The sequence below is a fragment of the Nesoenas mayeri genome, assembly GCF_963082525.1.
Source record: "Nesoenas mayeri genome assembly, chromosome: 1".
Lineage (NCBI taxonomy): Eukaryota > Metazoa > Chordata > Aves > Columbiformes > Columbidae > Nesoenas > Nesoenas mayeri.
This window is the reverse complement of record NC_137541.1, coordinates 98,783,133-98,810,071: the sequence shown is the minus strand read 5'-3', so window position 1 is coordinate 98,810,071 and position 26,939 is coordinate 98,783,133. Positions and strand designations below refer to the sequence as shown.

Here is a 26,939-nt window from a genome sequence, read left to right as displayed (position 1 = left end):
CTATCAAAGAGCATGACAGGGTGTTAGAAATGGCTGCATGTGAAGAAACGAATGTTACTAGTGCTTGATTTGGTAGGTATGTCTGAACCTGTAGTTGTTGCTAGTTATTGAGTGTGCAATGTCAGCAGCTTTATGTGGAAATAAGCCAGCTATGGATTCACTGATATCCTAAAGTTGGGCACTCTTGCATGAAATATTGCCAGTTTATCTTTGTAATAAAATAGATTAATAAACCCCTAATCTTCATGTGTTTTGGCATTTAAAGTGTTTGTAGGAAGAAAAAAATTCTTCTACTGACAATTAGATCTAACAGCGAGGCAGAGTTTCAGAACTCAGATACTGTCAGAGTAGTTGTGATTTCTAGCCTAATTGGCTTTTTGATAGAGATGTTAGGATCTGCATTGTTTGAGAGCAAACACAGCTTTGTTGCTTGGCCTCCCTTGGTTCTCCGTAATATTCTTGAAATAAGATAAAGCAATGATTGTAGTAATAGGAAAAAACTCAACCAAACAACAAACAAATAAACAACCCCGCCACCTACACACACCCACCAAAAAAAAAAAAAAAAGAACTCAAAAACGAACAAAACAAAACCATACCAAAAAAACCACAAATACAAACAAACAAAACCAAAACCGAACAACCCCCAAAACGAACATAGAAATCTTAAGACACTTGGGGGAACGAGAGAGCAGTGAGAATGAAAAAGCTCTACTGTTTAATCAGTTTGCTGTGGAGATCCTTCCATAACGTAGTTCATTTAGTTTTATAAGCAAGACAAATATTCTTTTTTGGAGTGCAAACTATTGAATAATTTACCGTAAAGTGCCGTCATCTCTTAAGTTTTGCATGTTGTATACAGGCCTCATATTAAAGACTAAGGAACTTGGTAAACTTGACTACAAAGGGTGGAAGTCACTATAAAGTGAAAACAGGTGCTTAGGGACTCTTTAAACATTGATAGTACCTCTTACTGATAGGACCTCTTATAAATGAAATAATAATGATAACAATAATAATTTCATCAGTCTCTTTCCTGTCTTCTGAGACTGTTACTTGTTCCTAGGAAACGTGCAAGCATCTGAAATGAACTGCAGTTCACTTCGTAGAACTGTAAATGCCGAATATACCTAACATATTTCAACTTTCTTCAGGGCAGAAGCATGCCTTTTATCTTTGCTGCTGAAAATTTAACATGCTTCAGATTCTGTAAAAACTGTTCATGGATGATAAACTAATAACTGTCAGGTACAGTAAGTTTCACTTGCAACTGATTTGGGTTATATATGAACCAATGACCTGGCCAAGATAGATGGATTTTATGTTCTTTTATAACCCTTCTATCTGGCCCTGCCTTCTAATTTTAGCACGTTTGTGCTTGTGCACTATTTATTTAAGAGTAAGCCCTGAATTATAATTTATATTTAAGTGCTTGTTCTTTAAAATGAATAGTTAAAAAACATTTCTGTTGAAGGGTGTGCTTTGTCAACTATAATCGCGAATGAACCTCTTAGTAAACAGTGATGCTACAGTTTTGAAAAACAGAGGTTACAAGGGAATGTCAAGTACTCTTGGTGTGTGATCTACACCTCATGAATTCAGTTAGTTGTAATTTCATCTATTCTGTCAAGGTGGTGTTGGATTTGCTGTTCATTGCTCTCTTTGCCACAGACTGTGATCCTGTTTTTAAGTATGTTAGACTAGGTTCAGATAATTTATTCTGAGATTTTATGGGGTGAGAGAATGGGGGAGAGTGGAAGTGAGAAGCAACTATAGCAGTAAACAACAAAATAAATTAACCTGTGGTTGAGTAAATGGATGTATGTGTGCATATATATTATATATCGGTATATCTAGGTACATGGGTATGTGTTGCTAAGAAATCCGATGTGTGGTGATGACACACATAGGATAGCAGAGTGAAAAAATGAAAATCTAAAATAAAATATTGATTTTTATGAGAAAAGTGAGCTTGGGTTTATTTTCAAGATTAGAGTATTAATTATGAACTGCTTTCAGTGACTGGAAAGTGAGAACACTGCAGACATAAAAAGGGCTCTTTATGGCTGACTAGCTCATAACTGTGACTGTGATATGATGGGTTGGAAATTCTGTTTCTGTTAGTAAGGTCCATCCAGTAGACTTCACTATTATTACTACAGTATAATATACTTGATAGTCTTTATGACCATACAGAGTATTATGAGTTAAGATCTGGAAAATGACTACTCAGGGCTTGTGGAATACAGCACTTGATAAGTCTGTAGTGCTGAAAATAGCTTTCCATGCAGTATTCTAAATACACTTTAGGTAGAAGTTAAATTCTTGTGTTAGAGGTCTGTGAGAAATGGTGTAACCAGGTAACATTAATAATGGACTGATCAGTTTTAGGTCTTAAGGTTCTGATCTCCTGATGCTTTTGACTGTCATAAATAATGGAGAATTTTGCTTTGGTGTTTTAAAGCTTTCCTTCCTTCCTTGGTCATTAGTAAAGATTTTTATCACCCCAAACTTAAGGCGTGAAGAGTTATGTGGTCTTCTCAATGTGTTTAAAAACTGTGAACTAAATTTTGTTTAATGGTGTTGGAAGTGTTTTTAGATTTTGTGGCAAGCTCTTGGGTCTTATAGAAAGATTTGTGTAGAGTATGTGCTCGTATGCCTGCCTACTGTTGTCCTTCTGGATTCATACGGATTTTTATCCATGGTATTGTTCAAATTCTACAATATGAGGATGAGGTAACATTTTTAAATTTTTATTTTAATGGAGCCAGTCTTTGAATTGACAGATAATATTGAAGAAAGGCCTACTAATAAACAATTTAGAAATCATCAATTTGAACAAAATTTCCATCAGAATTGACACTCAATCTGTATTTTGAAAGATTATATACAATTTAAAGAAGCATATACTGTGCCATTAGGGGAAGTAATAGTGTTCTGCAGTAAAGGTTTTGATTTTATTAGTTTTAAGCATTTTCACACTACACGTAATGTTTTATATTGGGTAAGCTGGTCATTATATAAAACTAGCTATCAAATAATATAAAATGCATCTGAAATAACTTACCTGCATTTTGATACAAATATTGCAAGAAGTAATAAGCTTAGCTCTTCTCCAGTGTTTATATTAGCTTGGAAATTTAGGAGTGAATATTCCAGCTTGCTAGGTGTAAATAGGGGCAAATTAAGTTGTGCTCATATGTCCAAACAAAGCATTCTTCAAGGAATCTTAAAAGCCTTGGCCAACATGTGATTGAACCATATATACTGTAGAATATTTTATTTCCTTGTGCCATTGGTGTTTAATTTTGAACCTTATCCTTCTCTTTGTTCTTCATGTGACTGTATGATGAATTCTCTGTTTCATATTGTGACTCACAAATAATTTCAAATCTGTGAATTCTTTATGAAAGAGTACATTCATATATATATAATAAATTCTTGAATGGTCTCATCCTGGTTCATCTTTGTCCATTTAAATAATTGTCAGTTATGTGCAACCTTCTATTTAAAACCTTATTTGTTCACTTGGGTGAGTTTCTTGGGTGTGATATTCAGAGGTATAGTACTGGACAGAGATTGGATCCTGGTTTGGAGATGGAAGGGGAGGGAAAGTGTGTGTATAAAACTAACAAGGGCAGCTGGCTTCAAACCGTGGAAACTTCGTGAAATGACTTTTCTTTCCTATTAAGAAGCTGCACAGTAAAACCAGAAAAAAAAAAAAAAAAAATTCTCCATTCTGTGTTTCAGTTAGAAAACAGAACAGAATTTCAGTTGAGTTTAGATTTATGTTTCTACGTTATAGAGAAAAAAAACCAAAACAGTGTAGTGGTCTAAACAATCCTGAATAGTGTGAATAATTTAAAGACCACAGTAATTTTTTGCTAGGGTATTTAAAAGTTTACACTAAACATAATTGCTAAATTAAAATTGGCATGTCCTCAGTAACATTAGGTATTAACACAAAGAATATTTTCAGGATTTGCTTCTATCAGTAATGTAATTCCTGGGCACTGTAGAGATTTTCTTCTGAAATGTTTAATTGATATTTGAGAATGGAATTTGGAGACTGGGAATTTGAAACTTAGTATTTGTGTTAGTGTGTTTGTTCCAGTTCCATATCAGACATAACTTTATTTAGATATTCTAGAGTTACTTCATTTTTATCACATAATAGCTCTTTATGTGGAGAATATTATTATGCCTATTCTAGTGCCAAAGAATAGTGATTTCATCACCTTCCCTTGGACAGTGTTACACTATTTTTTGGTAGTGTAGCATGAGAGAACTTGGGAAAGTGATAAACATGTCAAGTAAATTCTAGATACATAATGCCTCTTTACTCTCTAGTCTCTCAGGAATATCAGTTAATACTGCCTTATGAATATAAACTTGGGTCACAATGCTGAAGATTATAGACTTGTAGAGTTATTACTTGGCATAGCTCTGGTGACATGTATGAAGAATTTAGTGAGTTACTAACAATTCTTTTTTAAATCTCACTGATGTATACTTCCTTATACAAATTAGCATTTTATATGTCGATAATTTCCATGTCATGAAATCCCACATGCACTTATTTGTCCATAAAACTTCAAGGTTGGTTTCATCTGTCTGAATGTAGACCTATACACTAAATGGCTATCAAACCTACATGTGTAAAATCACTTTATAATTGACAGAGAGAAATAGGTACTTCTGGATTCATAAACTGGGTGTGTAAAACTGCTCAGCTGAATGCAGAAGTGCCTTTCTTCCCCCCTCTGACTTGGAAAGGATTCCACCTGGCTGGTCTAAAGATGAGCTCTGTAATGCATGAGGAAGTTCCAACTCAAGGTGTCTGGAGAGGAAGTATTTCAGCTTGTGTTTGGGGTACAGATGAGCTGGTTGGTTACTGCTTGTACAGTGTTAGCCTGTAACTTTACTACTGCCATATTTCTTTTTTTTTGTATTGAAAAAGACTTTTTGTAAGTTCTCACCATAAATTGCAGCAGGCCAAGAACAATAACAGCCTTTCACAATGTATGTCCATTATATATTTGAATGTCCAACCATAAAGAAATTAAATGAGGCTACGTAGTCCTCTGTGGTAATCTTCTGTCTTTCAAAAAAGATAGAACTCCAGTTTGTCATTTTTAAAAAATTTCGGTCTTAAGGTTTGAAAATATAATGTGAAGAACAAACTTTCTGATGCTTTAAGGCCTTTAACTTATACTCAGTGGACGAGCTTTGTCTTCAGTGTGAATGTCCAGAGGTTGTTCTTTGTTTCTTTTGTTATCCTGAGTTAGATCAAGGTCAGTGAATTTTCAAAAATGGAAGTCAAAAGTCTGAATGAAAAATAGGTTAAACTTAAAAGAAAAAACTGGAAAAGTAGGTATTGGCTGCCACAGAAGTTTAATTTCACTCTTAATGTGTAGAATTTGCTTTCTGAATATTGCTGTGTCTGGATTTACACCTGGCCTTTATAGCTAAATCTCAAATTTGCTGGTATACTTGTCCATAAATACATATACAAGTGTATTTCTGGACTAGGGCCTCCTATGCCTAATTCTGTGTGAACACATGAAATAGTAGGGAATAGATGATCTTGAAGAGTTTTTTCCTCAGTTGCCTATGTAGCTATTTCCTGAAACATATGAAAGAACTAAGTGCTGAGTGCATTTAAATTAAGTCCATCTTTGATCTGTCTTTGTCCAGGGGCTCTTCAACATAATTTACTCTTCAGTCTTATGCTTGAAAAGCATTATAGAAATACCATATTAAGCAGTGAATAGATAATCTCTTTCAAAAGTTTTTAAAAATATAGGCTTTGTGCACAATGTGAAATGTCCCCCTTGATTTGTTTCTCCTTTAGCACTACTTTAGATGGAAGTGAAATGTAAATGAAAGGAGTGTAATGTAAGAGGTATGAGTCCCGCAAAAGCTTCTGTCCGGCACTGGTGAAGAAGGAAATCGTTTAAGTAGAAACAATGTAGCTTTTATTGTGTTGGTTCAGCAGTAATAAACCTTTGTACTTTAACAATATTTTTTTGTTTGCTTTTTAAAAGAACACAGTCAAGGGTATTAAGCCTGATACTTTGTTTACATTAATATGAGACTGATTTGCACCAAGTGGTTCTTTTGGAGAAAACAAAGGAAGAAATCTGCAAGATCTGAGTTCCAGGACAGACAAAAATATGCTGATTATGTAAAAATCCTGAAAGTGCGTTAGAGGCACACATTTCTGGGTTGGAAAGGAAAGTGGCTAATCAGATGTTAGATACCTACTAAGTACCCTTGTGTAGGTTCACGTAGTTCAGGGGGAACTGCTGTTTAGATCCATGCTGCAGCCTGTATCTCTAATCTTTACCGGACTCCACGGAACTTTAACTTCTATGAAAAAAAGTGACTTTTTAAATCCATCACAGATTACTGCATTCATAAATGTTTGTTTCTTAGTCATCAAAATGTTATTTATTAGATGAGAATGTGAGTTTTGGGCACAGCCATGTTTTGTAGTTGTTTGGCTGGCCAACTTTATTTTAAGATTTTCTGTTTTCTTTGGGTATAATTTTAAGTTTTGTCCATACAGTACTTATGCAGCATCATATAGGACCTAATATGTAGCAATTGAGAAGAGCAAAAGCTACTGAAACAGTCTATTAAGTACCTGAACTGTGGTGTATCTTCTACAGAGGTGCTGTTTTAAACTTTAAAGACCTTAATGACTGTTGCCTTTAGTTGAAGTTATTTGAAAAGCACAAAGTCTGTCCTTGACTTTGTGACACATCATATTGGTTTGTTTATTTATTTGTGTGTGTGTAAAACCAAACTAAATATTTCCATGTTGAATTTGAGTAAAGCAACTAGCCAAGTCACTTTCATAAATGCTTCCTGTAAACAGGGAAACTGATGGCAAAGATAGAAGTAGTGACAAACGATGAGAGAGAAAACATTGCTGTCCTCTTGGGTACAGATTTGATTGTGGCAATTAAACTTAGGAACAGAGCTGTTTTTCCAATTTAGTATATCCCTGCATAGGTGCTACATCTTCTTACCTTCATTGGGGGGGGCGGGAGGGGGGGAAGGAGGGGGAGGGAATCACTGGGAAGCACTTCTAGCTCATAATCTAATAGAAAAAGTGAAAAATTATGTATTAATGATTTACCTGAATTGAATATTTGTGTGCTACCAGAGATAAACTGCAAGATATTTGTCTTCATGGAAGACAAGGCTTAGACTGCTTCTGGGACATCCAATTTAAAGTTTTGACTGTAGCAGTAATCCCAACTCAAGAAGCAGGCGCCATATATTTGTAACAGCAGACCCAAAATCAAACAGTATCTGAAGAGAGATCAAGATTCATCATTTTGGATTATAATATAAAATGTTTCTGTCATAGCATATATATATTTTTTTAACAATCAGAAAGAATCTTGTAGCCAAAAATCTGGGATTTGATGATACCTGGAATAATATTGAACTCATCTTTTTGGTTTTCCTGCTCTTTGCCTGATTCTGTTTACTTTGTGATGCATTCATGTATTTTTGTTGTTTGAGAGCTTGAAAAAAAAATTATAACAGTTGTCTTCCAAGAAGCTCTCAGTTACCATGCTTATTTTGACCTCTACCTGAAATAAGCAATTCTGTAAATAGGATTTGAATGACATTTTCTAACTTTTAAAAAAGTCCAAAGATAGCATATCTTGCTAGTATACTTCCTAATTTACAGATTCTTTTCAAACTGTTAAAAAAGTGACACTTTTTAATAATGCTTTAATTACCTGAAATTCTTATCAGATGAAATAGATAATATAATGCTTTCTAGTATTTTAACTTTGAATGTGTTGCTAGCCAGACAGGTACCCAGTTCTTAGCTTAACTGTGCTTGTCTTTTAAAAGGTGATGGACCAAGTTGTTTTAAAAACAGGTCAATAAAGATTGATATGCTTTACTTTTAGCAGAGGTTTCGTATAATTTAAAATATGGTGTTTCAACAGGCCTCCTAAATTTAGTTCAGCAAAAGTAGGTTAGTTTCTAGGTGGAAAACCAGTACATCTTTTCTATTTGAGCTATATTTATGAAAAAAAAAAAAATACAGTTTCACAGTTGAGGCCTCTCAACACTTCATGTGCAATGTTTGAATAGGTAAAAAGGAATAATAATGACTTTGCAATTTCATGTTTTTCGAAACAGAGGAGAAACTTTTGATCCTCTCATCTGTTCATATTCTTTATGTCAACATGTCAGAATTTACAGGTAGTGGAAGGCATGGGAAGGGTTAAAAAAATACCATTGAAGAATCAAGTGGGGAAATACCAGTTTTAGGGGAATTGATGTGAATATTGTGGGTGTTAAAGTTTTGCGAAGGGACATGCATTTAATTTCATTGTTCTAAGAGCTGTTCAGAAATGGAAAGGATTAAAGGTTATCAGCAGCAGGCTAATGACTTTTTGGTCTCATTTATTTATTTGTCCCTGGTATTTCAAAATAAATAAAGGATAAAGAGAGAGGAGAAACTTTAAAGGATTCTGCTTATTTTGTTTAAAGACACCCTGATATTTACAGTATTTTTTGAGAGACCAAATAAGTTGTGAGGCAAAAAAGAACCTTAAAATATGTTAGATCTTTGGAATCTGGAAGCAGCAAAGGGGTGGAAATGCTTTACGGCAGTATCTTTGAGCCAAAACCTAGGCTGTACTTTGAACATGCACTACTGCTTTATTTTCAACTTCAGCTGAGCTGGAATAAAGAATTAATGATACTGAGCTTTCTGGGACAGGTAGTTTGAAAAGTGATGATCTTGCCTGGAATGTAGCAGGCTTACTCACTTACTGTGTAGTATCTCACACATTATTACTGAGTAGAAAGACATTTTATCCACCAAAGGAGCTCCTGGTGTAAACTGAATCATATATCACAATGGATGAATGAACAAAAGTCATAGAAGCAAGCTGCTTTGACAGAGTGGCACATGGTGAACATTGTACGAAGCACCTCTGAGTAGAAGAGCTTGAAAGCATAGAAAATAGACTGTCTCCTCAAATATATGATCATTGAAGGATATACAAAAGCTTTGCAAAACATGTTGTCTGACATACGTTTCTACATTTATTAGCATGAGATGTGCGGTTCTAGACCGAACACTGAGCTGACCTTGAAACCTCTAAATTTCTTTATTTTTCTGGTATGTTTTTCACGTTTAGATCAGAACCCTAACCATCTAGAGTGGTACAGAAGTGTAGAAGCAGTGATCTAAGTTATGGTGAGCAATCCACAGCTGTTTTGTGGAACAATGTGAAGACACTGAATTTGAGAAGGTTGAGCAATAGTCTGCTAGGCATTTTCTGTTGACACTGGTCTAAGGACTGAAAACTTAAACGAAAAATGTGAACTGGGCTGCTGTGATGTCCAAAATCATCATCCTGATCCTGTGTCACCCTGTTCATATGCCAGTCACATCTGTTGTATAATAGAAGCCCATAGTTACTCATGTCATGCGGTTTCCCCATACCTTTCTCCTAAGTGTTAATCTTCTGATTACCAGCCTCTTTGGGTAGGCTGGTTTCCTTTCGTGTGCCACTTCTTCCCCTTCTTTGTCAAGAATTATTGATGGTCCCTACTCCCCCTCTTAAGACAGGTATTACTAGGCTGTTCAGGTTCCATCCCAAAATGAGACAGAGATTAAATGGCAGACAAACTTGACATTCAATAGTGAGTTTATAATCTGCTACAGCTCACTTAGTTTATCTGTGGTATTCAACAGAATTAAGTCTGTTGTGCTTCTGGCTACCAACAGAGACTCATACGTGGCACAGTAGGAAACAGTCTTTTAACTGTAAATAAAAGCAAATACATTTTTTTTTCTTTTTTTCTTTTTTTTTTTTTTTGGCATCTGTTGAAGTCAGTACCAAGCCCTCTGGGACTCAGAAAGCAGCCCTCAGGGTTGTGGATCTCATGACCTAGTTCTTTCTTCATTAAAACAGATGGTATCTATCTGAGCAAGGCAAACTTGGTTTTAAGAAGCTGGAACAGCTGGGCCTAGTTAATGGGAGCAAATAAAGAGGCAAACTGAGCATTAAATTAGTCACCTACATCAGTAGCAAAATAGTCACTACATGATTACTCACTCAATTTTTTTAACTGATCAAAAGTTGCAGGGTTGGTTTTCTTAGCATCAAAAGTATCTAAAATTGCATCAGAAATATTCCCACATTCTTTATTCTTTTCTACCAGGCTTCAAAGAGAGTAAAATCCTGGAAGCTAGCTATGGTATTTTGGCATGGCATTAGGGAATCAGCTTGTCTTGTAAGACTGAGAAGTCCTCCTTGTGTTTGATACCTAGCCCAAGCTGATTCTCTGCAGTTTTTGGCCTCCTCCCTTTGTGTGTGTTTAACATCAGTAGGTTACCTAATGGAGAAGAATGCGGGCATTCTTTCAAGTTCTGCAACCTCACTAAATTTGCAAAGGCATCAAGAAATTTTATTGTTTCTGTTGTAAACAGATTATACCAGATTAGTGGTTAGCATTTTGCATGTTTTATTCTGTTTTCCTGTTTAGTCCTGAAAATCTTGAATTGCGTTGCATGTTGCAAATAGTGCAGGCACTCTTCACTTGCCTTTGTTACTGGTGGCTAGAAACCTTCGTTTGCTATATGTCTTAGTAGGGAGAAAGGGGACTGTGCAAATAAAATACAAATACTCCTTCACACCTTCTAATAACTGTTTTCATGAAGTATAATTTTCTTGCTCTAACACTCTGACATAATGTGCCAAAATAAAGGGAGGGGTGTGTGTGTCTAGCCATTGCTCTTCCTTCAGCAACAGAGTATTTGGTAGATCCCAGGACTCATCTAGAATGGTTCACAGTCCCTGAAATTCTCTTGGTTTGAACTAAGCATTAAATAAATATCAGTAGAATATTGTGCAAATCTATAAACACTGTACTTCCTTTCATTGTTATGTGCAAGATGGGCAAGTACAGAATATTTCTATTTTGAGGTAATCCTAAGGAAAGTTTGTTTATCTGTCACAGGTCAAATGTAGCTTATTCATACAGCTGAGCTCAGAGGTGATCAGGGCAAAAAAAAAATGAACACTTCTTTCATGGAGATTAGCAGAAACTGCTCATGAGCTCAGTATGTCCTTCCCAGCAGGCAGCAGTGCTTTGATAGAAGACTGGTTAGTAACCCAGCCCTCTTCTGCCTCCAAAAACTTTCCCTCAGATTTATGGAGGTGGGCCTCCATCTTTCATGCTCCCACTTTGCTTCAGTTTTTTTGGTTTTCTTTCCATGAATGTGAGAGGCAGAATTTCCACCTAGTCAGAACTATAAGACCTGTTTTTATAGAACAGCTAGATTTTTCTCATCTGTGCTAAACAACCACAAAAATACCCAGTTGCAGCCTCCTACCTTGTCTGTTGTGTCCCATCCCATTCCTCTCCCTCTTGCTCCCAAGTAAGAAAATTTTAAAAATCTTTGCAGAAATAGCTAAAAGCATGAGTAGGAGATCCAGACCAAAAGTTTGAAGTGAGATTTTTGAATTGTAGATATCTTTGTATGCAAACTTTATCTGCCTATCTGAAAATTAGACTGGCTAAGCATTAAAAAAAAAGGCGGGGGGGGTGGGGGGAAGGCAGCTCAGTGATTAGTCCTGAATGTGGCTTTGCAAAGGCATAAATTGCACCTGATTTGCTTATTTTAAACAGCTGTTTTTAAGTTTCAGCAAGTTCACTTGCCTGCCTTGTTCATGCCCCACACATAGTTAAAGTCTTTTTTTTCCTTCATTGAAAAAATCATGGTACTCGCCATGTTTACTCTTTGCTTCTCTCTGCAGTGAGAGGAGTTTAACTGAGCAGCTTAAATAGTGTGGGTAAATTCCAGAACATCGCTGTTATTTTTCTTTAGAGCTTTAAGAGAGCATATTGTTTGTCAAAAGTGCTGGAGGGGTGGTTAGTTGTGTGTCTGGGCACTGTCACTACCAACTGATGTAGGTCTAATAGAGTTTCTGAGAAGACTTGAATGGGAGAAAATTCATATTATGAGAAGAGACGTCTGAAAACAAATGCTAGATGACTTCTTGGTCTGTATTGTCATCTTGATTTCCATAGTTGCTTGAAAGCGGGCTAAAGATGTTTGAAAAAAGGCCGCCTGCAATCAGTTAATAATAAAACTGGTTAGGGAGGTTGTATGTTCTCGCCTGTCTGTGTGGTCTTCTGTCTTTCCCAGAGGCTCTCTAGATTAGGTGCCTGCCACTATTCTGGAATAGCCTGCCAGACTTTGCCACTTCTGGCAGAGACATTTTCAAAGAGGCTGTGTTTCCAAAGTTAGAACTATTGCTAAATAGATCCCTTACCAGTCCTTCTTTGAAAATGGATGGAACTTGTGATTTCTATTATTATTACTATTATTATTTCTTAGCAGCACCGCTTGTAAAGTTAGACTAATAGCATAATGAAAAACTAAAGCATTCTAAAATAAGAATTTGTAGGACAAGTAGAACAAGTCATGAAATGTGGGATCACTAGAGACCTAGGAACAATTAGGTATGTGTTCATCTGACTTCCCTGTTGAATATGTCTATGGAAGCACTTTGCACTTTGATACTTGTGTGAGCATATAAACCCAGGATTTGTTTATGGGATTTGGACTATTAGTTTATCTGAGTCCACATCTGGAAGTCTTAAAAGTTTAAGTTGATTTTTAGTTTTGGTGTGAACATGAATATAGTTATTTTTAACAGTGTTTTCACTCAGAACTTAAATTTCAGCTCCTAATTCTGAAATAACCTAGATTATTTTTTTGTCTACACATTCAATAAAGACTATAAATAATCAGTATTTTAAGTAGCTTGAAAAGATAGCTCTGCTTGGAAGCTTTTAGGCCTTTATTTTGGTATATTTTTTAGGGTTTTTTTTCTTCACTGCAGAAGCCCATCCCCATGAAAATAAGGTTGTTTACAGGTACAGAGATACAGTCATGTAATATGACTGCATTGTTAAAGGATTGAATTGCATGATAAATTTTCCAGAGTGATCTGGTGCCTTACTTCACTATAACAGCAAGCTTTATCTGACACCTGTTTTCAGTTTTCATAGTTAAAGAACTGTAACTCAGGACAGGTGGGAGTGTAAAACTGCTTTAATAGAATCTTTTGTGCTTGGACAACGGTAATCCTTTGTGAGTTTGTGCAGTGAGAACTTTTATCTCAAACTGATTTTAAAAGCTGTATTAGTAGTGGAGCTGCATGTTCCATGAAAGTGGATTGCTGAAGTTGTTAGTTTCTCGTTTGCAGTATGGGCCTTTTGTTTTCTCTTTTTTTTTTTTTTAAATTTTTTAATTAGATAAACAAAATGTGAATGCTTCAAGTGAGAATACACATACAGGAAACAAACTTTTTTTTTTAATCTCAAGTTTCTTGAACCTACTGGAGGTAAAAACTCCCTTGTTTTTTTCTTCCCTCCCCAAGTCATGTAGTTTTGGAAGTTCATTTTTTGATGTCTTCCCCCCCAGCCTCTCTCTCAAAAAATCTATTTCAGGTACATACTCATCTCCCTACACCCACTACACATCTTGGAAAATTGTCATGTAACATAGGTTGATCATAACTGGTCAGCACAATCTGAAATTGGTTGACATACTAGTTAATAACTGAAATAGGTCTGTGGGCTGCTTTCCTAGGGTATGTGCAAAGAAGAGGATGATCATGAGCTTCAGTATGAGATTTTGATTTATATGGAAGGCATTTCACAGCAAGAGAGTGATCTTTCACAAGTTAGGCAATTCATTTGAATGCCAAGTGTCCTTTATAGTCGCACATATTTCTGTCAGAGAATAGGATTAAAAATATCTGCGGTACTGTTCTTAATGGAGCATACATGGCATTGTTTAATGAGCAAAAAAACAATGAGCGACCACCCCATGAGCTGAAATGTGAGTTTGTCTTCAAATGTGTAACGCTGTGCTGCGGCAGAATATGCTAGTTTAAACCATCACTTCAAACTGAGAGAAATACAGTTGTGTATAATTGTCTTGAGTGCAATGCACTTAAAAGGAACTTCAAGAATTAGTGTATTGAATAGAGAAATGCAGAATACATTACAGAAGACATTTTTATTTTTCTTTTAAAGAGTGAATTGGAAGAGGAATACATTAATTAAAAAAGGGTGCATGAAATCTACTGTTTCTGTGTAAGTGTGCAGCACTCTTAAGCAGATTTTTTTGTTGTTGCTAGAAGGTTTAGCAACTTGTAAGTATTTTTTCCAAGCATCCCCTTATCCTACTGAATCACTTTGCCTCTCTGTGCACATTAAAGGTAATAATCTGCTCACCTGAATAACTGCAAACAGCTGTTCTTGGTCATGGAACCTTGGTAGCTGGATATTTTGAGTTTTGTTGCTGTTGTCTTAATTGTTCTTGTATATTCTGTACTCTGTGTTATGAGTTCTTACCCTGATTGATTTTTAGCTACTTTGTTTTAATAAATAATATATGGAAAGTTAAGTAGTGTTTTTGTATTGAGGAATTATTGAATCCATTACAGTTGAACATTGTATTCTTGGTCAGTGATTTTTTTTCTTCTATGCCACACATGGTGGATATAGTAAACTGAATGCTACTTCTGAGTTTATCCTGCCCATCTCTGCTTGATCTAAATTAAAACTGATCTCTGAAATTTAAGAGAGTGTTTCCCAGCCTTTTGTCTGCACTTGAGGACAGATTTGCTTATTTCATTTATATTTGCTACATTTGAATCTTACATAATACATACTTGTTATTTTACATCTCCCTTACCCTTTCTCAGGACCACTTCTCTTCTTTGCAAGAAATGCTTCTAATATCTATCCAAAGAGTGGCAGTATCATGATGCCATTATTTTAATTAAAATCATTATCACAAGAAATTGAGAAATCTCCCCCAAAATTGTATGAAAACAGGTAAAAAAAATGTAATACTGATGTATTGATGAGGAGTAAAAACAAACCAACCAACCAAATGCCACCACCAAAAAGGAATTGAGTTCCTGTAGGTTTTAATTTGGTGAATTGTCTTTTTTTTTTTTTTTTTTCCTTTTTTCGCAATAAGCTGACATTTCTTCTTTGACATTTCAGGCACAGGTACCTTTGGGCGTGTTCATCTAGTGAAGGAAAAAACAGCCAAACGTTACTTTGCACTGAAAGTAATGAGCATTCCGGATGTCATTCGACTGAAGCAAGAGCAACATGTGCACAATGAAAAGTCAGTCTTGAAAGAGGTCAACCACCCCTTTTTGATAAGATTGTAAGTTCTTGTCTTTTTAAGTTCATTTATCTATAAAGTGCAGTTAAAATGTTCCATTGCAAGTTCTTATGCATTTAACCAACACCAAGCATTTAATTTCTATGAGGTAATCTAGAATAAAATAGACTAAAGTATTTATTATAGAAGAAACCAAGAGGCATAATTTAAACATTTAAGCAATAATTTATTATTAGCTTTACTTTTATGCTGTAGCTTTATTCTGTTTGTTGTTTTCATACTGCAGAAAAGAAATTTCCTTAAGTGATGGGAAAACATTAGCGAAGACATGTTAGGATTGGCTCATAACAATGACTTATTGAATGATTCTTGATGTTAGAATGATGAGAAAACAATATTTGTGCATATTTCTTTGTAGATATCTAGATAAAGATATAATTAGGTATAAGTATCTTTTGTGAACTTTACTTTTGCAAACTTTATTTTTAAATGTCTGCAGCATTTCTTGGGTTTTATTATTCCCATATTTCAAGTTAAGTGATAGAAACTATTGAAAAACATGAGTTAAACACATTTCATGAAGAAGACTTTTTTTCATGTAATTGCGATGATTCTAGTGATCTCTTTACTAAAGAGAGAAGGCATCATACTTTTATCTTCACAGCACCTTTTTCGCGTCTGAATACATACTTATTAATGGGATAACTAAACCTCTGGGTAACTGCACAGTTAATTTCCATTTGTATTTTCTCATGCATGGGTGCAGGGCCATTGACTGAGATTTGTTTTGCATTTACCTATCCTAATCAGTTTTACACAAAATTACAGAAAATTAGCCTTACTTAATTTCTAGCTTCAGGGAGTGCAGCCTCCGCCCTGGGCTAAGAAAGTATCAGAGGGAAAAGAAGAGGCAGAAGCATGATCGTCACATGAAATATGAAAGAGACCTGCGAGAGGAGGCTCTTTCCCTGGTGTGTTGTTGCTTTTTCCAGCATCATGATGCTATTAGTTTCCAGACAGTGTTCAGAAATCCTGTGTGTGGCAGAGTATCAGTAACAGGAGTTCTAAGGTATGTGAAGTTCGAGATGCATGCAGGAAAGCAAGATGGAGAGGCAGAGTACATCTAGTTAAACTGGTTAAAATATAGACAGAACAGGGAAAACAGGGTTTTATATGTATATCTATGTATTTGGTTGGTGCAAAAGTAATTGCAGTTTCAGACTATGAATTTTAAATCATTATAACGAAGCTCAATCACATCTTTATTCATCAAAATAGGAACCATTACAATCAATGCAGTTTTGCCAATGAGAAATAAGTTTGTTTATTCCTGTAGCATAAAAATCCATGCTTCAGGATTCAATGAACTATTGCAAAGCATTTTCTGTATCCTGCTGGTTGTGGAAGCATTTTCCTGGCAAAAAGTTGTTGAGATGCTTGAAGAAGTGGTAGTTGGTTGCCAAGAGGTCAGGTGAATATGGCGCATGAGGGAAAACTTGGTAGCCCAATTTGTGCAACTTTTGAAGCATTGGTTGTGCAGTTTGCGTTTAGGCATTGTTGTGGAGAATTGGGCTCTTTCTGTTGACCGTAGCCAGCTGCAGGTGTTGCAGTTTTCAGGGCATCTCATCAGTTTACTGAGCATACTCCTCAGATGTAATGGTTTTGCCAGGCTTCAGAAAGCTGGAGTGGATCAAACCAGCAGAAGACCACCAAACAGTGACTATGACATTTTTTTAGTGCAAGTTTGGCTTTCGGAAGTGCTTTGGATGTTCTTCTTCATCCAGCCGCTGAGCTGGTCATCGCCACTTGTCATGTACAATCCAGTTGTTGTTGCATGTCACAAGCCAATTGAGAAATGATTCGTTGTTGCGTAGAATAAGAGAAGATGATACTTCAAAATGATGATTTTTTTTATTTTCGATCAGCTGATGAGGCAGCCACTTATTGGGCTTTTTACCTTTCCAATTTGCTTCAAATGCTGAACAACTGTAGAATGGTTGGCATTGAGTTCTTTGGCAACTTCTTGTGTAGTTGTCAGAGAGTTGATGATTGCTCCCAATTAGTCATTGTCAACTTCTGATGGCCGCTGCTATGCTCCTCATCTTCAAGACTCCCATCTCCTGTGTGAAACTTCTCAAACTACCGCTGCACTGTATGTTCATGAGAAGTTCCTGGGCCAAATGCGTTGTTGATGTTGTGAGTTGTCTCTGCTGCTTTATGAGCCATTTTGAACTTGAATAAGAAAACCACTCGGATTTGCTTTGTGTTTCACATAGTTTCCATAGTCTAGAATAAATGTAAAATAAACAGCAAGTAATAAGTCAATAGCAACAAAACATAAAGCGAGAATAGTGCATTAAAATGATGTGTAACATAACAATGCTTATTTTGGAATGTATTCCAATATCAAAAGGCAAATTTCAACAATGCAAAAACTGCAATTACTTTTGTACCAACCTAATACATATGGAAATTCTTAAAACACCACCTTGCAAAAATGACATTTGTGTATTGTAGGTGTGACTTTGCTCAACTCTTTAAAATACATCTCAAGAGAATTTTTACGTAGTCGATAAAGATACTGTGGACATCAATAGCTAATTAATGATGTTGATGACTTTGTGATAGGGAGGTAGTATCATAAAAGCAAAAGGCAAGCCTGGGCTCTGCTTTATTCGTTACTTTGAGGAAATGGTAGAGCTTATGTCTGATGCTCTGTCTCATTTTTTCAGTTGCGCTCAGTGCTGGTATCAAGAAAGAAATCTTACAGAGCAAAAGTCCCTCATGGGTTTGGGAGCTCAATTTGCTCTGCTTGTCTGTCTTGAGACTCTATGCTTTGATTAGGAACCAACTAAAGAAGGGTGGGGAAAAAAAAAAAAAGATATTTGATCTTTCCGTTCTTGTGATACTGCAGAAACAGTTACTAGAAGCTAAATTAACTTCTATTTTTCTATCAATAAGTTAGGTAGGGATACAGTGTTCTTTATTAAAATAATAGAGATAGCTGTTTGTTTTAAAGTAGCAGAATATTCTTCAAGACTCCCATGAGGAATTATCTGTGAGGAAGCATTTGAAAGCCACGTGGAGTGATTTTCTTTCTTTCTTAGCTGCTCCTTACTGCACCCTAGTAAAAAATGTACCACAATAATAGTTCTTAAATTAAAGGCCATAGTCTAAATTACAGAAATTAATCTTGGTTTGCTGTCATGTTTGCTTTTCTATTGCTTTTCTTTAAAGATGCCATGGAAGAGCAAGCATTGTGATCTGATGCTTTCTAGTAACTAGTCACTTCACTTGGGGTTGTATATTTCTGGGGGAAGGAGTAAGGGAAAGGAGAACTCTCTTGTCCTGGTTTTGAACATGTTTTCGTAAGCATCTTTACAAAAGCAGGTTCTGCTCACTCTCCATCACTTTAGCAATATTTGATTAAGTAAAATGTAAGAATTGTCTGGTCTTAGCAGATGGACAGTAGACTAAGTCACTTTTTAGGTGCTTAGCGGAGGCCTGTTGTGTACAATGCAACAGAATCCATTCATTAGATTTTTCTCTCTTATCCTGTGCTGTGCACATTCTGAATTATCTGTTTTACTTTTCAGGTTAAGTCAGCTGCTTGAACATCTGTTACATAATACTGTTACATTCTTGGAGTTACAATATTTGCACAATAGGAACCATAAATTAACTGTGTCCATAGTTGGGGCAACAGAGATCGTTTTATGAAGTTTATTTCTGAAGCAAATCAGAGAAATTATGTATTCAATAAAATAATATTTTTATTACAGATTTTGGACCAACCATGATGACCGCTTTTTATACATGTTAATGGAATATGTGCCAGGAGGAGAACTTTTTAGTTACCTGCGCAACATGGGACGGTTCAACAACAGCACAGGACTGTTTTATTCTGCAGAAATTATTTGTGCAATAGAATACCTGCACTCCAAAGAAATAGTTTACAGAGACTTAAAACCTGAAAATATACTATTAGATAAAGAAGGACATATCAAGCTTACTGATTTTGGATTTGCGAAAAAACTGGTGGACAGGTAAGTGAACATGTGAAATGTAATTACATTTGGAAGAATACAAGTTTGATTTCAGAGCTCAGCATTTCATCTAGTACTGCGTGTACTTCACACATATCAAATCCCTTAATATGAAGGAAATTATAGTTTTAAAATGGTTGTATGGAAACCAATATTACACCCTTGGTATAACAAGGAACAATATCACAGATAAGCTACCATAAAAATATTTTTATGTGAGTATGTTTGTTTAAGTTTTCAGTAGTCGTCTTGTAAAAAGGGAGTTCACTGAAGTAAAATGAGCAAATATTGAGATGTGTACATCAATATATACATAATGGAACATTTAGCAATTCAACTTGTATGGAAGATTAATGTTTTGTAACTTGTATTTCATTCTTCTTTCCTTTTAGAGAGATTTTTGAAATGTGGGAATAACATTTTAAAACTGGATATTGTGTTTTCACTATCCTGTTGCTAAAATGGAAGTGGAGAGTCTAGACAGAAACATTAAGGCCAGCTGCACAGAAGTATTTATTTAACTTCAACTTCTACAGTACTATCAGGCTTATGTCTGTTTTACTGGTGTATGTAACCTTTTTGATAATGCAGGTATTTTTTCCCAGCAATTTCTCTGTTCTCTCCGTTTGAACTATCTTTCCAAGGCAAGACCGCTCATTTGGATTGAAAAATTAGCCTGTCATATTAGAAAAGCGGTGTTACAAGGTTTGGTATTATGCCTTAAGGCCACCTCTTGAGAGAGACGGTATCTCATTGTTCTAGTTGAGGCAGCCTAGTGAGTGAGTGAGGTGTTACATGAGTGCTCATCCTCTCTCTTCCCTCATCTGTTTTACCTATTTGATGCTGCAACAGTTCAGTGTGGGACAGGGAAAAACCAGAATTCTACACGATCAGTTTGAAATTACAGTGGTTCTGAGGAAGCTACTCTTAATGGTCCCTTATGAAGCAAAAGTGAGACAGGAGAGATCAAGTGGTGTTACGAAGATCATACTGGTTACATGCTCATGGTGCTGGACTGCCTCAGCACAAGAATAGTAGGCATCTAATATGTCCACTGGTTCTATTAATCCTTGAAGTCAAAGTCTCTTTTAAAACCACAGTGTTTTAATATCAGCATGTTTGATTGTATTCAGTTTTCACTGGGCAAGAATATAGGTCTATAAATGTTGGTGCTTTTTTTTAATATTTTGTTTTTAAATCAAAATAACTTTTTGTAGGAAGAGGTAAGGCTACTTCTATTTAAGAAAGTAGGACAATCTCTATAAGACGGTCGTACAAATTGTTATGACTTGCTTTTTACATGCAGATACTGCCACTTAGTGGTTATTCTTAATTTGGATTTCTGTGGGTTAAAGGCACAGCAGAAGTAACTGTTCATAAATTAAGGTGATAGTTCACATCAAAGTACATTTTTCAGTCTGGAAGATGAATCTATTAGAGTAAATGTGTTCAAATACATTGTAGGACATCAAAAACAAGTTACCACTGCTGCTTTTAATTGTTTTTTTTTGCATCACATCTTGCTGGGTAGGGAGAGGTACAGAGCAGGGATGAGGCGGATCAATTTGTGTTGAACTGAATCATAGAACCCTATAGTAGTTTTTTGTCATACCTGCTTCACCTATTAATGTACGACAGCTAATATAAAATGCAGAACATGAAGTTGAAAAGAGCACAGTAGTGACCTATTCAAGTCCAATTATCTTTTTTTTACACCTACATAGTATTCACCCTACTAGCTGTAGTCATTTTCATGATGCTGTTTTTGTCACTGTAAAGATACAGTCGTCAGCAATTTATCCAGTAATGCACTTCAGTAGGTTATTTCGTTTCACAGACTATTTGATCTAAAGCATTAGAGATGTTTTTGTCATTTTTATGCATCACAAACATCTGTACACATTAACCTTAGAGGTATATGTGTGTGTATATTTATGTATACATATATAGTGCATATGAGTTGTGAAAATAAAACACAAACTATGTATGTTTTTGAAACAGCTGTGAGGAAGACTGCCACTTAGGAACAGCAAATGTTTTCCTGTAGAAACATGACATGTAAAACAAAGCGTGGTCTGCAGAAGACCTTCAGTACATTTGCAGATTTTGTGATACATATTATTTCCTACAAATGATTCTATAGTTACTAAATTGAGACTTCTCTGTATGCATTTTCCTTTCTTCCTGCTACCACGTGTGAAAGTGAAGCATTCTCACCAGGTCCATCTACTATGGAGCTGCTGTTTAGAGAGAGCAACTGGCTTGAGCTCATGTTCCTGCTGTGAGAAGCAGCCTGCACACCTGCTTTCTTATTAGTAAATTATCTGAAGGGCTAGACTCGAATTTATTTATTTATTTTATTTATTTTTTTTTTTTTAGAGAAAGAGGAAGGAGGAAAGTGAGGAGGTGTTCTTGTCTCCTATTCCTTTCTGATATGTCCTTCTGTTTATCCTCCTCGTTCCTTCCTTCTCAGCCGTAATGTACTTTTAAAAATTGTAATTTTTTCTCCAAAACAGTATATCTTTGCCTCAGCAGCTCTTTATTTCTTTTCATTTCCACCTTCTTGTTCCTTAACTGAAGATTTAATAACCTTTTCAGTTTCTTGTAAGTACATTCACATAAAATATACGTGCTGCTGCTTTTAGAAAGAGGCCATGTAGAGAGAAAAAAGGAGGGGAAGGGGGTTGCCTTAGGGATGTAGAAATGACTTGCTTTGAATAACCATTACATTTTTAGATCTTTCACTTTTTTGGAAAGTGTATACCACTTTTCAGATATAGTATATCCATTAAACAAGTATTGATCTTTCCTAATTTTTCGTTCTTTTTGTTGTTGGGTTTTTTTTGTTCATTTGGGTTTTATCTTTTTCTTCTCTTGTGTTCTTTCAGAGAAACTAAAACAAAACTTCATAGAATTTTATATTATTTTATGCACAGGCTTCACTCAGTTTTATGAACATTTCAAGTAAACATATGGTTTTTGTGGGGTTTTGAGGACTGTTATTCACTGTTAATTTTATTTGATTTTGGGGATACTTCTGCACTGTCGCTTAAACTGCATGCACTTCATGGCTATTCTGCGGAGTGGACTTAAAGAGAAAGAATAAAACAAAACAAGATGTAGCAAATCTTGTTTGTAAAGCCTATTGTGTGTCACTGTGGAAGCAAGGATGTCTTGCGGACCAAACTTCTGTGGGCTGGAAACAAATCATTCTCCTTTGAGTATAATTATGGAGAAACTTCCAGAAGAGAATAGCAAAAAGTACATTGTTGCTGGTCTCTGGTTCCTATGTGAAAAGCTAGTTAGAAACTGAAGAGGTGGATGCTGGATGGTGTTGAACACTAAAATCGAAAGTTAACTTCTTAAAATAATACTGTTAACAAGCAAATATTGTTTTATAGCTTATCTTTATGACCACAGAAGCTTCTTTGTTTCATTTTTATGATCTAAAATTACATTTTCAACTTTATAAACTATTGCTTACCTGTATTTCAGCTTTTATCTTGAAAACCCAGAGCAGTGGAATTTTTGTAGCAGTTTGAAGAAAAGAGTCTATTCTTATTTTTTTGCTTCAAAATTTATCTTATAAAGAATAATCTGGAATTTCAGATGCATATGCAGCAGTCATGAAATAGTAATAATAAAACAGTACTTAAAAGAATTTGGTCTTTTTATGGAATTTACTTGATGTACTTTCCAGTATATTGAGTAGTTTGTTTCGTGACCAAGTAAAGAGGAATACAATGATCATATGGCTCAAACACACAGCTTGACAAAGAATTTAAGCTTCATCTGTGTTTTTATGTAGTTAGTAAACATAAATTCGACTGAAATTAAGAGGTAGATGACCTGCTGGTGGTAGCAGATTTTATTTCATGGTCCAACTAGGGAACTCAAAGTTATGTTTGCCTTTCCTTAATTTGTGGCTTTCCTTATGCTTGAATAAAAAAGATCTTGTGATTAAGCTGTAAGGTAATCAAGGGTCATTTTAGTTACATTGTTACCAGCAATTTATGTGGGTCTTGGAAGTCATGGTCATGTGTTAAACTATTTTTTTTTGGTTTCCCGTAAATGACCTTGTTAAGTGTTGAAGCAACTGAAGGCTGCATCTTTGCTGAATTTGTGCATTCATAGTGTTGGAACTTCTGGTAGTGGAAAGGATGAGTGTGGTGGGGCATTGTCCTGGAAACTGGCTTGTCCATTAAAACACATGTGCCTGCCTCGTCTGCTTTATTTGTACAGCCCTTCTTCCAAATAAAGTAAAACTGGCAGTTGCTTCATTTGGAGAGCTGGCTAAGTCAGTATGAATAACAATTCATACGATGGATTGTAACCAAACTTTTTAAATTCTGGGGAAGGGGGGGAATATTCTGTTTTAAAGCACAACAAAACTTTGTTGTTTTTCTTGGTTACCCAGTCCAGATCTAGGCAACTACTAGATGGCAGTAGTGTGTAAAGCAGTGCTGGAGGTAAGAATTTTCTTGAGTATGCTAGATTTGGAAAATAAGAGTTTATATTTTCTAGCAATAAAAATTAATACCACCCTTTTATTATAAAAGTTAAGTTAAAGATGTATTCTTTACACGAATGAGCATAGTTTCAAAAGCCATGGACCATGTGCATGTATAGTGTGTCTAAAGCATTATGACAGTTTAGCTGGAGTAATTTAGCTTTTGTCATATTAAAATCAAGCCTAAAGAAATTCAGTTCTGTGTATCATAAATCTTCATTTAAAGTCTTGACTGGCTATACAGCTCTTCTTCCTTAATTTTAAGTACTTTTATGAATCAAGGCTAAGGCTTAAAAAAAAAAAAAAAAAAAAAATCAAAACAAAACCAACCCCACAACAACAACCAAAAACCCCAAAACAAAAGTAAAACCAAAACAAAAAAGCAAACAAAGGAAAACAAAGCAACAAAAACCCAAAGAAAACAAAAAAAAAAAAACATCCAAAAGCTCTGTTTAAGATAAGTGTATTATTTAATCTTTAAAACATAATAAAATAAAATTTTAAAACGTTAAGAGGAGTCTGAAATTTGATGAGGTGCATCTTGAATATCCATTTATGGTTAGGAAAAAAAAATTAAGTTTAGCAGAACAGTGGTAGGAAAAACTAGATGTTGAAAGGGGTATATATTATATTAGTATATACTATTTCCAAAATTTATTGCTATTCGTTTTAATGCATTTTTTCAGGACCATGTTACCAGTTTGATTCATGCCTTGGAGAAGATTCTTCCTGCTCTCACAAATAAAAAAAAAATTGAGATTCTGTTGTTGCAAGTTAAAAGTCCTGTGCAGTTACTTTTAATTTTGTAACTGCATTATTTGCCTTTTTTTTACTAGAACTCTTCTTAAAATGCAATATACTTTTTCTTTTTTTTCTTATTCTCTTTTGTTATTTCATCTTTTCTTGAATTTATGAACACTTTTTCAAAGTTTCATCTTGTAACTCGCTGTCATGGATGTGTATTTTACTCAGAATGAAAGCACTTTTTTTTCCTCAAACGTATTTAAACACAAGTGAAGGTAGTGAAGCCAAGGAAATTCTGCATTGGTATTATTACGAAGAAGATTTCATTCTTGAAATTATCTATTTCAGAATTTTCTGTGTTTCAAATTGTAATTTGCTCTTTGTAATTAACCTCTTCAATTTATTTCATGAATTTATATAACTTGAAATACACATTTCAATCAGGTAGCAATATAACACGTATATCTTGAGTTTATCACTAAAAATTACAATAAAGTAGATCAAAATCTTATGTTGTAAAAGGAATCTTACTGAAGTCTGCAGCTATTTACTGGTATAAGCTACTATTTTTTTTATCCCCCCCTCTTCCCTTTATTTTTTTCTAAACAAATTTTTTTCCTTTTTGCTGGAAAAAGCCAATAAGGTTGCTGTTTGCTGGGCCTGTCAGAAGTAGTCCATGAATTCCAAGGATGTGCAGCTTATGGTGTGAGAACCGCTGTTAATAATTCAAAAACAACATATAGCCTGATGGATACCACACCAGCAGCTAGAAACTTGGTGCACGGTTGCTTCCTGCGGCCAGGAAATTTCGTAATTTACATAGATCGCTGTTAGAGGAGAGCAGCATCAAAGCAGTCCTTTTAGATCTTGTAGAGCTCTTTCTTTTTTCTCTTGTTCCCATATACAATAAATATACACAGGCATATGTTTGGTACTTCCTGTGTGTTTGATTGATTGATTGATTTATTTATTTAATGTTACTGTTATTTCTGTTTCGTCTGATTTGGTTTGTTTTGTGTCTTTTTCTGTTTTTCTTTTCCTTCCAGGACATGGACGCTCTGTGGCACTCCTGAGTACCTTGCACCAGAAGTTATACAAAGTAAAGGCCATGGAAGAGCTGTAGATTGGTGGGCCCTGGGAATTCTTATATTTGAGATGTTGTCAGGGTAAGTGATAGTGATTCCTATATCACGGCAATACGATGTAATACAGGTTTATTTACTAGTTCTGTAAATTTGGGCTAAATGTATTATTGATATACGAGTTTCACTTCTATCTCTGAAGAAACTAATTGGGAAACTGTACAAAAGAACATACTTCACTGTTGTTACCAAGATTTACTTTTTTGAGTTTGCTGATTTGGTTGGTTTTTACTGAAGACTTTTTTAACAGCTGCTGTTTTCCTTATCTGTTTTGGAAATTTCAGGTTTTGTTGAAGTTTAGATATTTATACATAAAATCATTTATATTTAAAGGGTAAGGAAGAGGACTACCTGTTTTCTTTGAAACTTCTGTAATTAATTTCTAGCAGAGTAAAATAATACTTGCAGTGGGAGCTTTAGTCTGGAAAAATGTGTAGTTACAAGTAGGAAGACTTTTAATAGTACAGTTTGTATTGCTACTGAGCACTCATTTTCTTCAAAACAAATTAAAAATAACAGAGAGAAGCTTAAAAGGTCTATTTAGAAATCAGTTTGCTCTAACATGACTTTTGATGTTTTGGAATTTGCTTGATAATCAGTGTTTTGGAATGATACAAATTCAAACTGAAGAGAGACTTTCTGGCATTAATATAATTAACAGTCTTAATTTGTTCTGATTTCAAAAAATAAATACTATTTTCAGTAAAGTAACTGTTTTAGGGAGACCATGAAATTATATGCTGAATAAGGCATCCATATGTTTTTGCCTTTTTTTTTTTTTTTTTTTTTTTTTGTCTTGGCTTATATCTGTTGAAGGTACTTGCTAAAAAGGAAATGGCATTTTGAAAGAAATGAGTTTTGCTGTGGTTGGTGCAGTAGAACAAATACAGGTGAAAGCAAAGCTTTCATAGCTTTGGAAAAAACATGGTGTATTTCATCAGTTTTCGTTTCATAGTCATTAGAACTACTTTTTGGTACCAAGGCCAGCACACTCTGTGCCTTCACATGCCCTGCAGGTGTGTCAGGGTGCTTTATTGCCCTTCATTCTGGATCTGCAGCCCCACAGAGTGAAGTCAGAACAAAAATATCCTTGCATGGATTTGTTCTTCCTTTCTGTGTGCAGCACTGTCAGTTCAGGGTAATTTCGGTGACTCTTCTGATGTTTGGACAAGCTTCTCAGATTGCCTGAGCAGACAGTTCCCTTGATGGATGATCACTGCAAAGCTCCAGTCCATCGTGTGTGTTGGCCGTGAAGAAATTTGCCAACGGTATCGAAACTTTAT

At 35.2% G+C, this 26,939-nt stretch overlaps 1 protein-coding gene across 1 annotated transcript in view; it reads left to right on the top strand.

Moving 5' to 3' along the window:
- The window catches only part of PRKX (protein kinase cAMP-dependent X-linked catalytic subunit), a 56,519-nt gene that overhangs the window by 12,400 nt on the left and 17,180 nt on the right, over positions 1-26,939 (top strand). Inside the window, exons 2-4 of the mRNA XM_080353020.1 lie at positions 15,088-15,256; positions 18,997-19,260; positions 25,561-25,680. Coding sequence (XP_080209146.1) covers positions 15,088-15,256; positions 18,997-19,260; positions 25,561-25,680 — 553 coding nt within the window. The remainder of the gene's footprint in view (positions 1-15,087; positions 15,257-18,996; positions 19,261-25,560; positions 25,681-26,939) is intronic.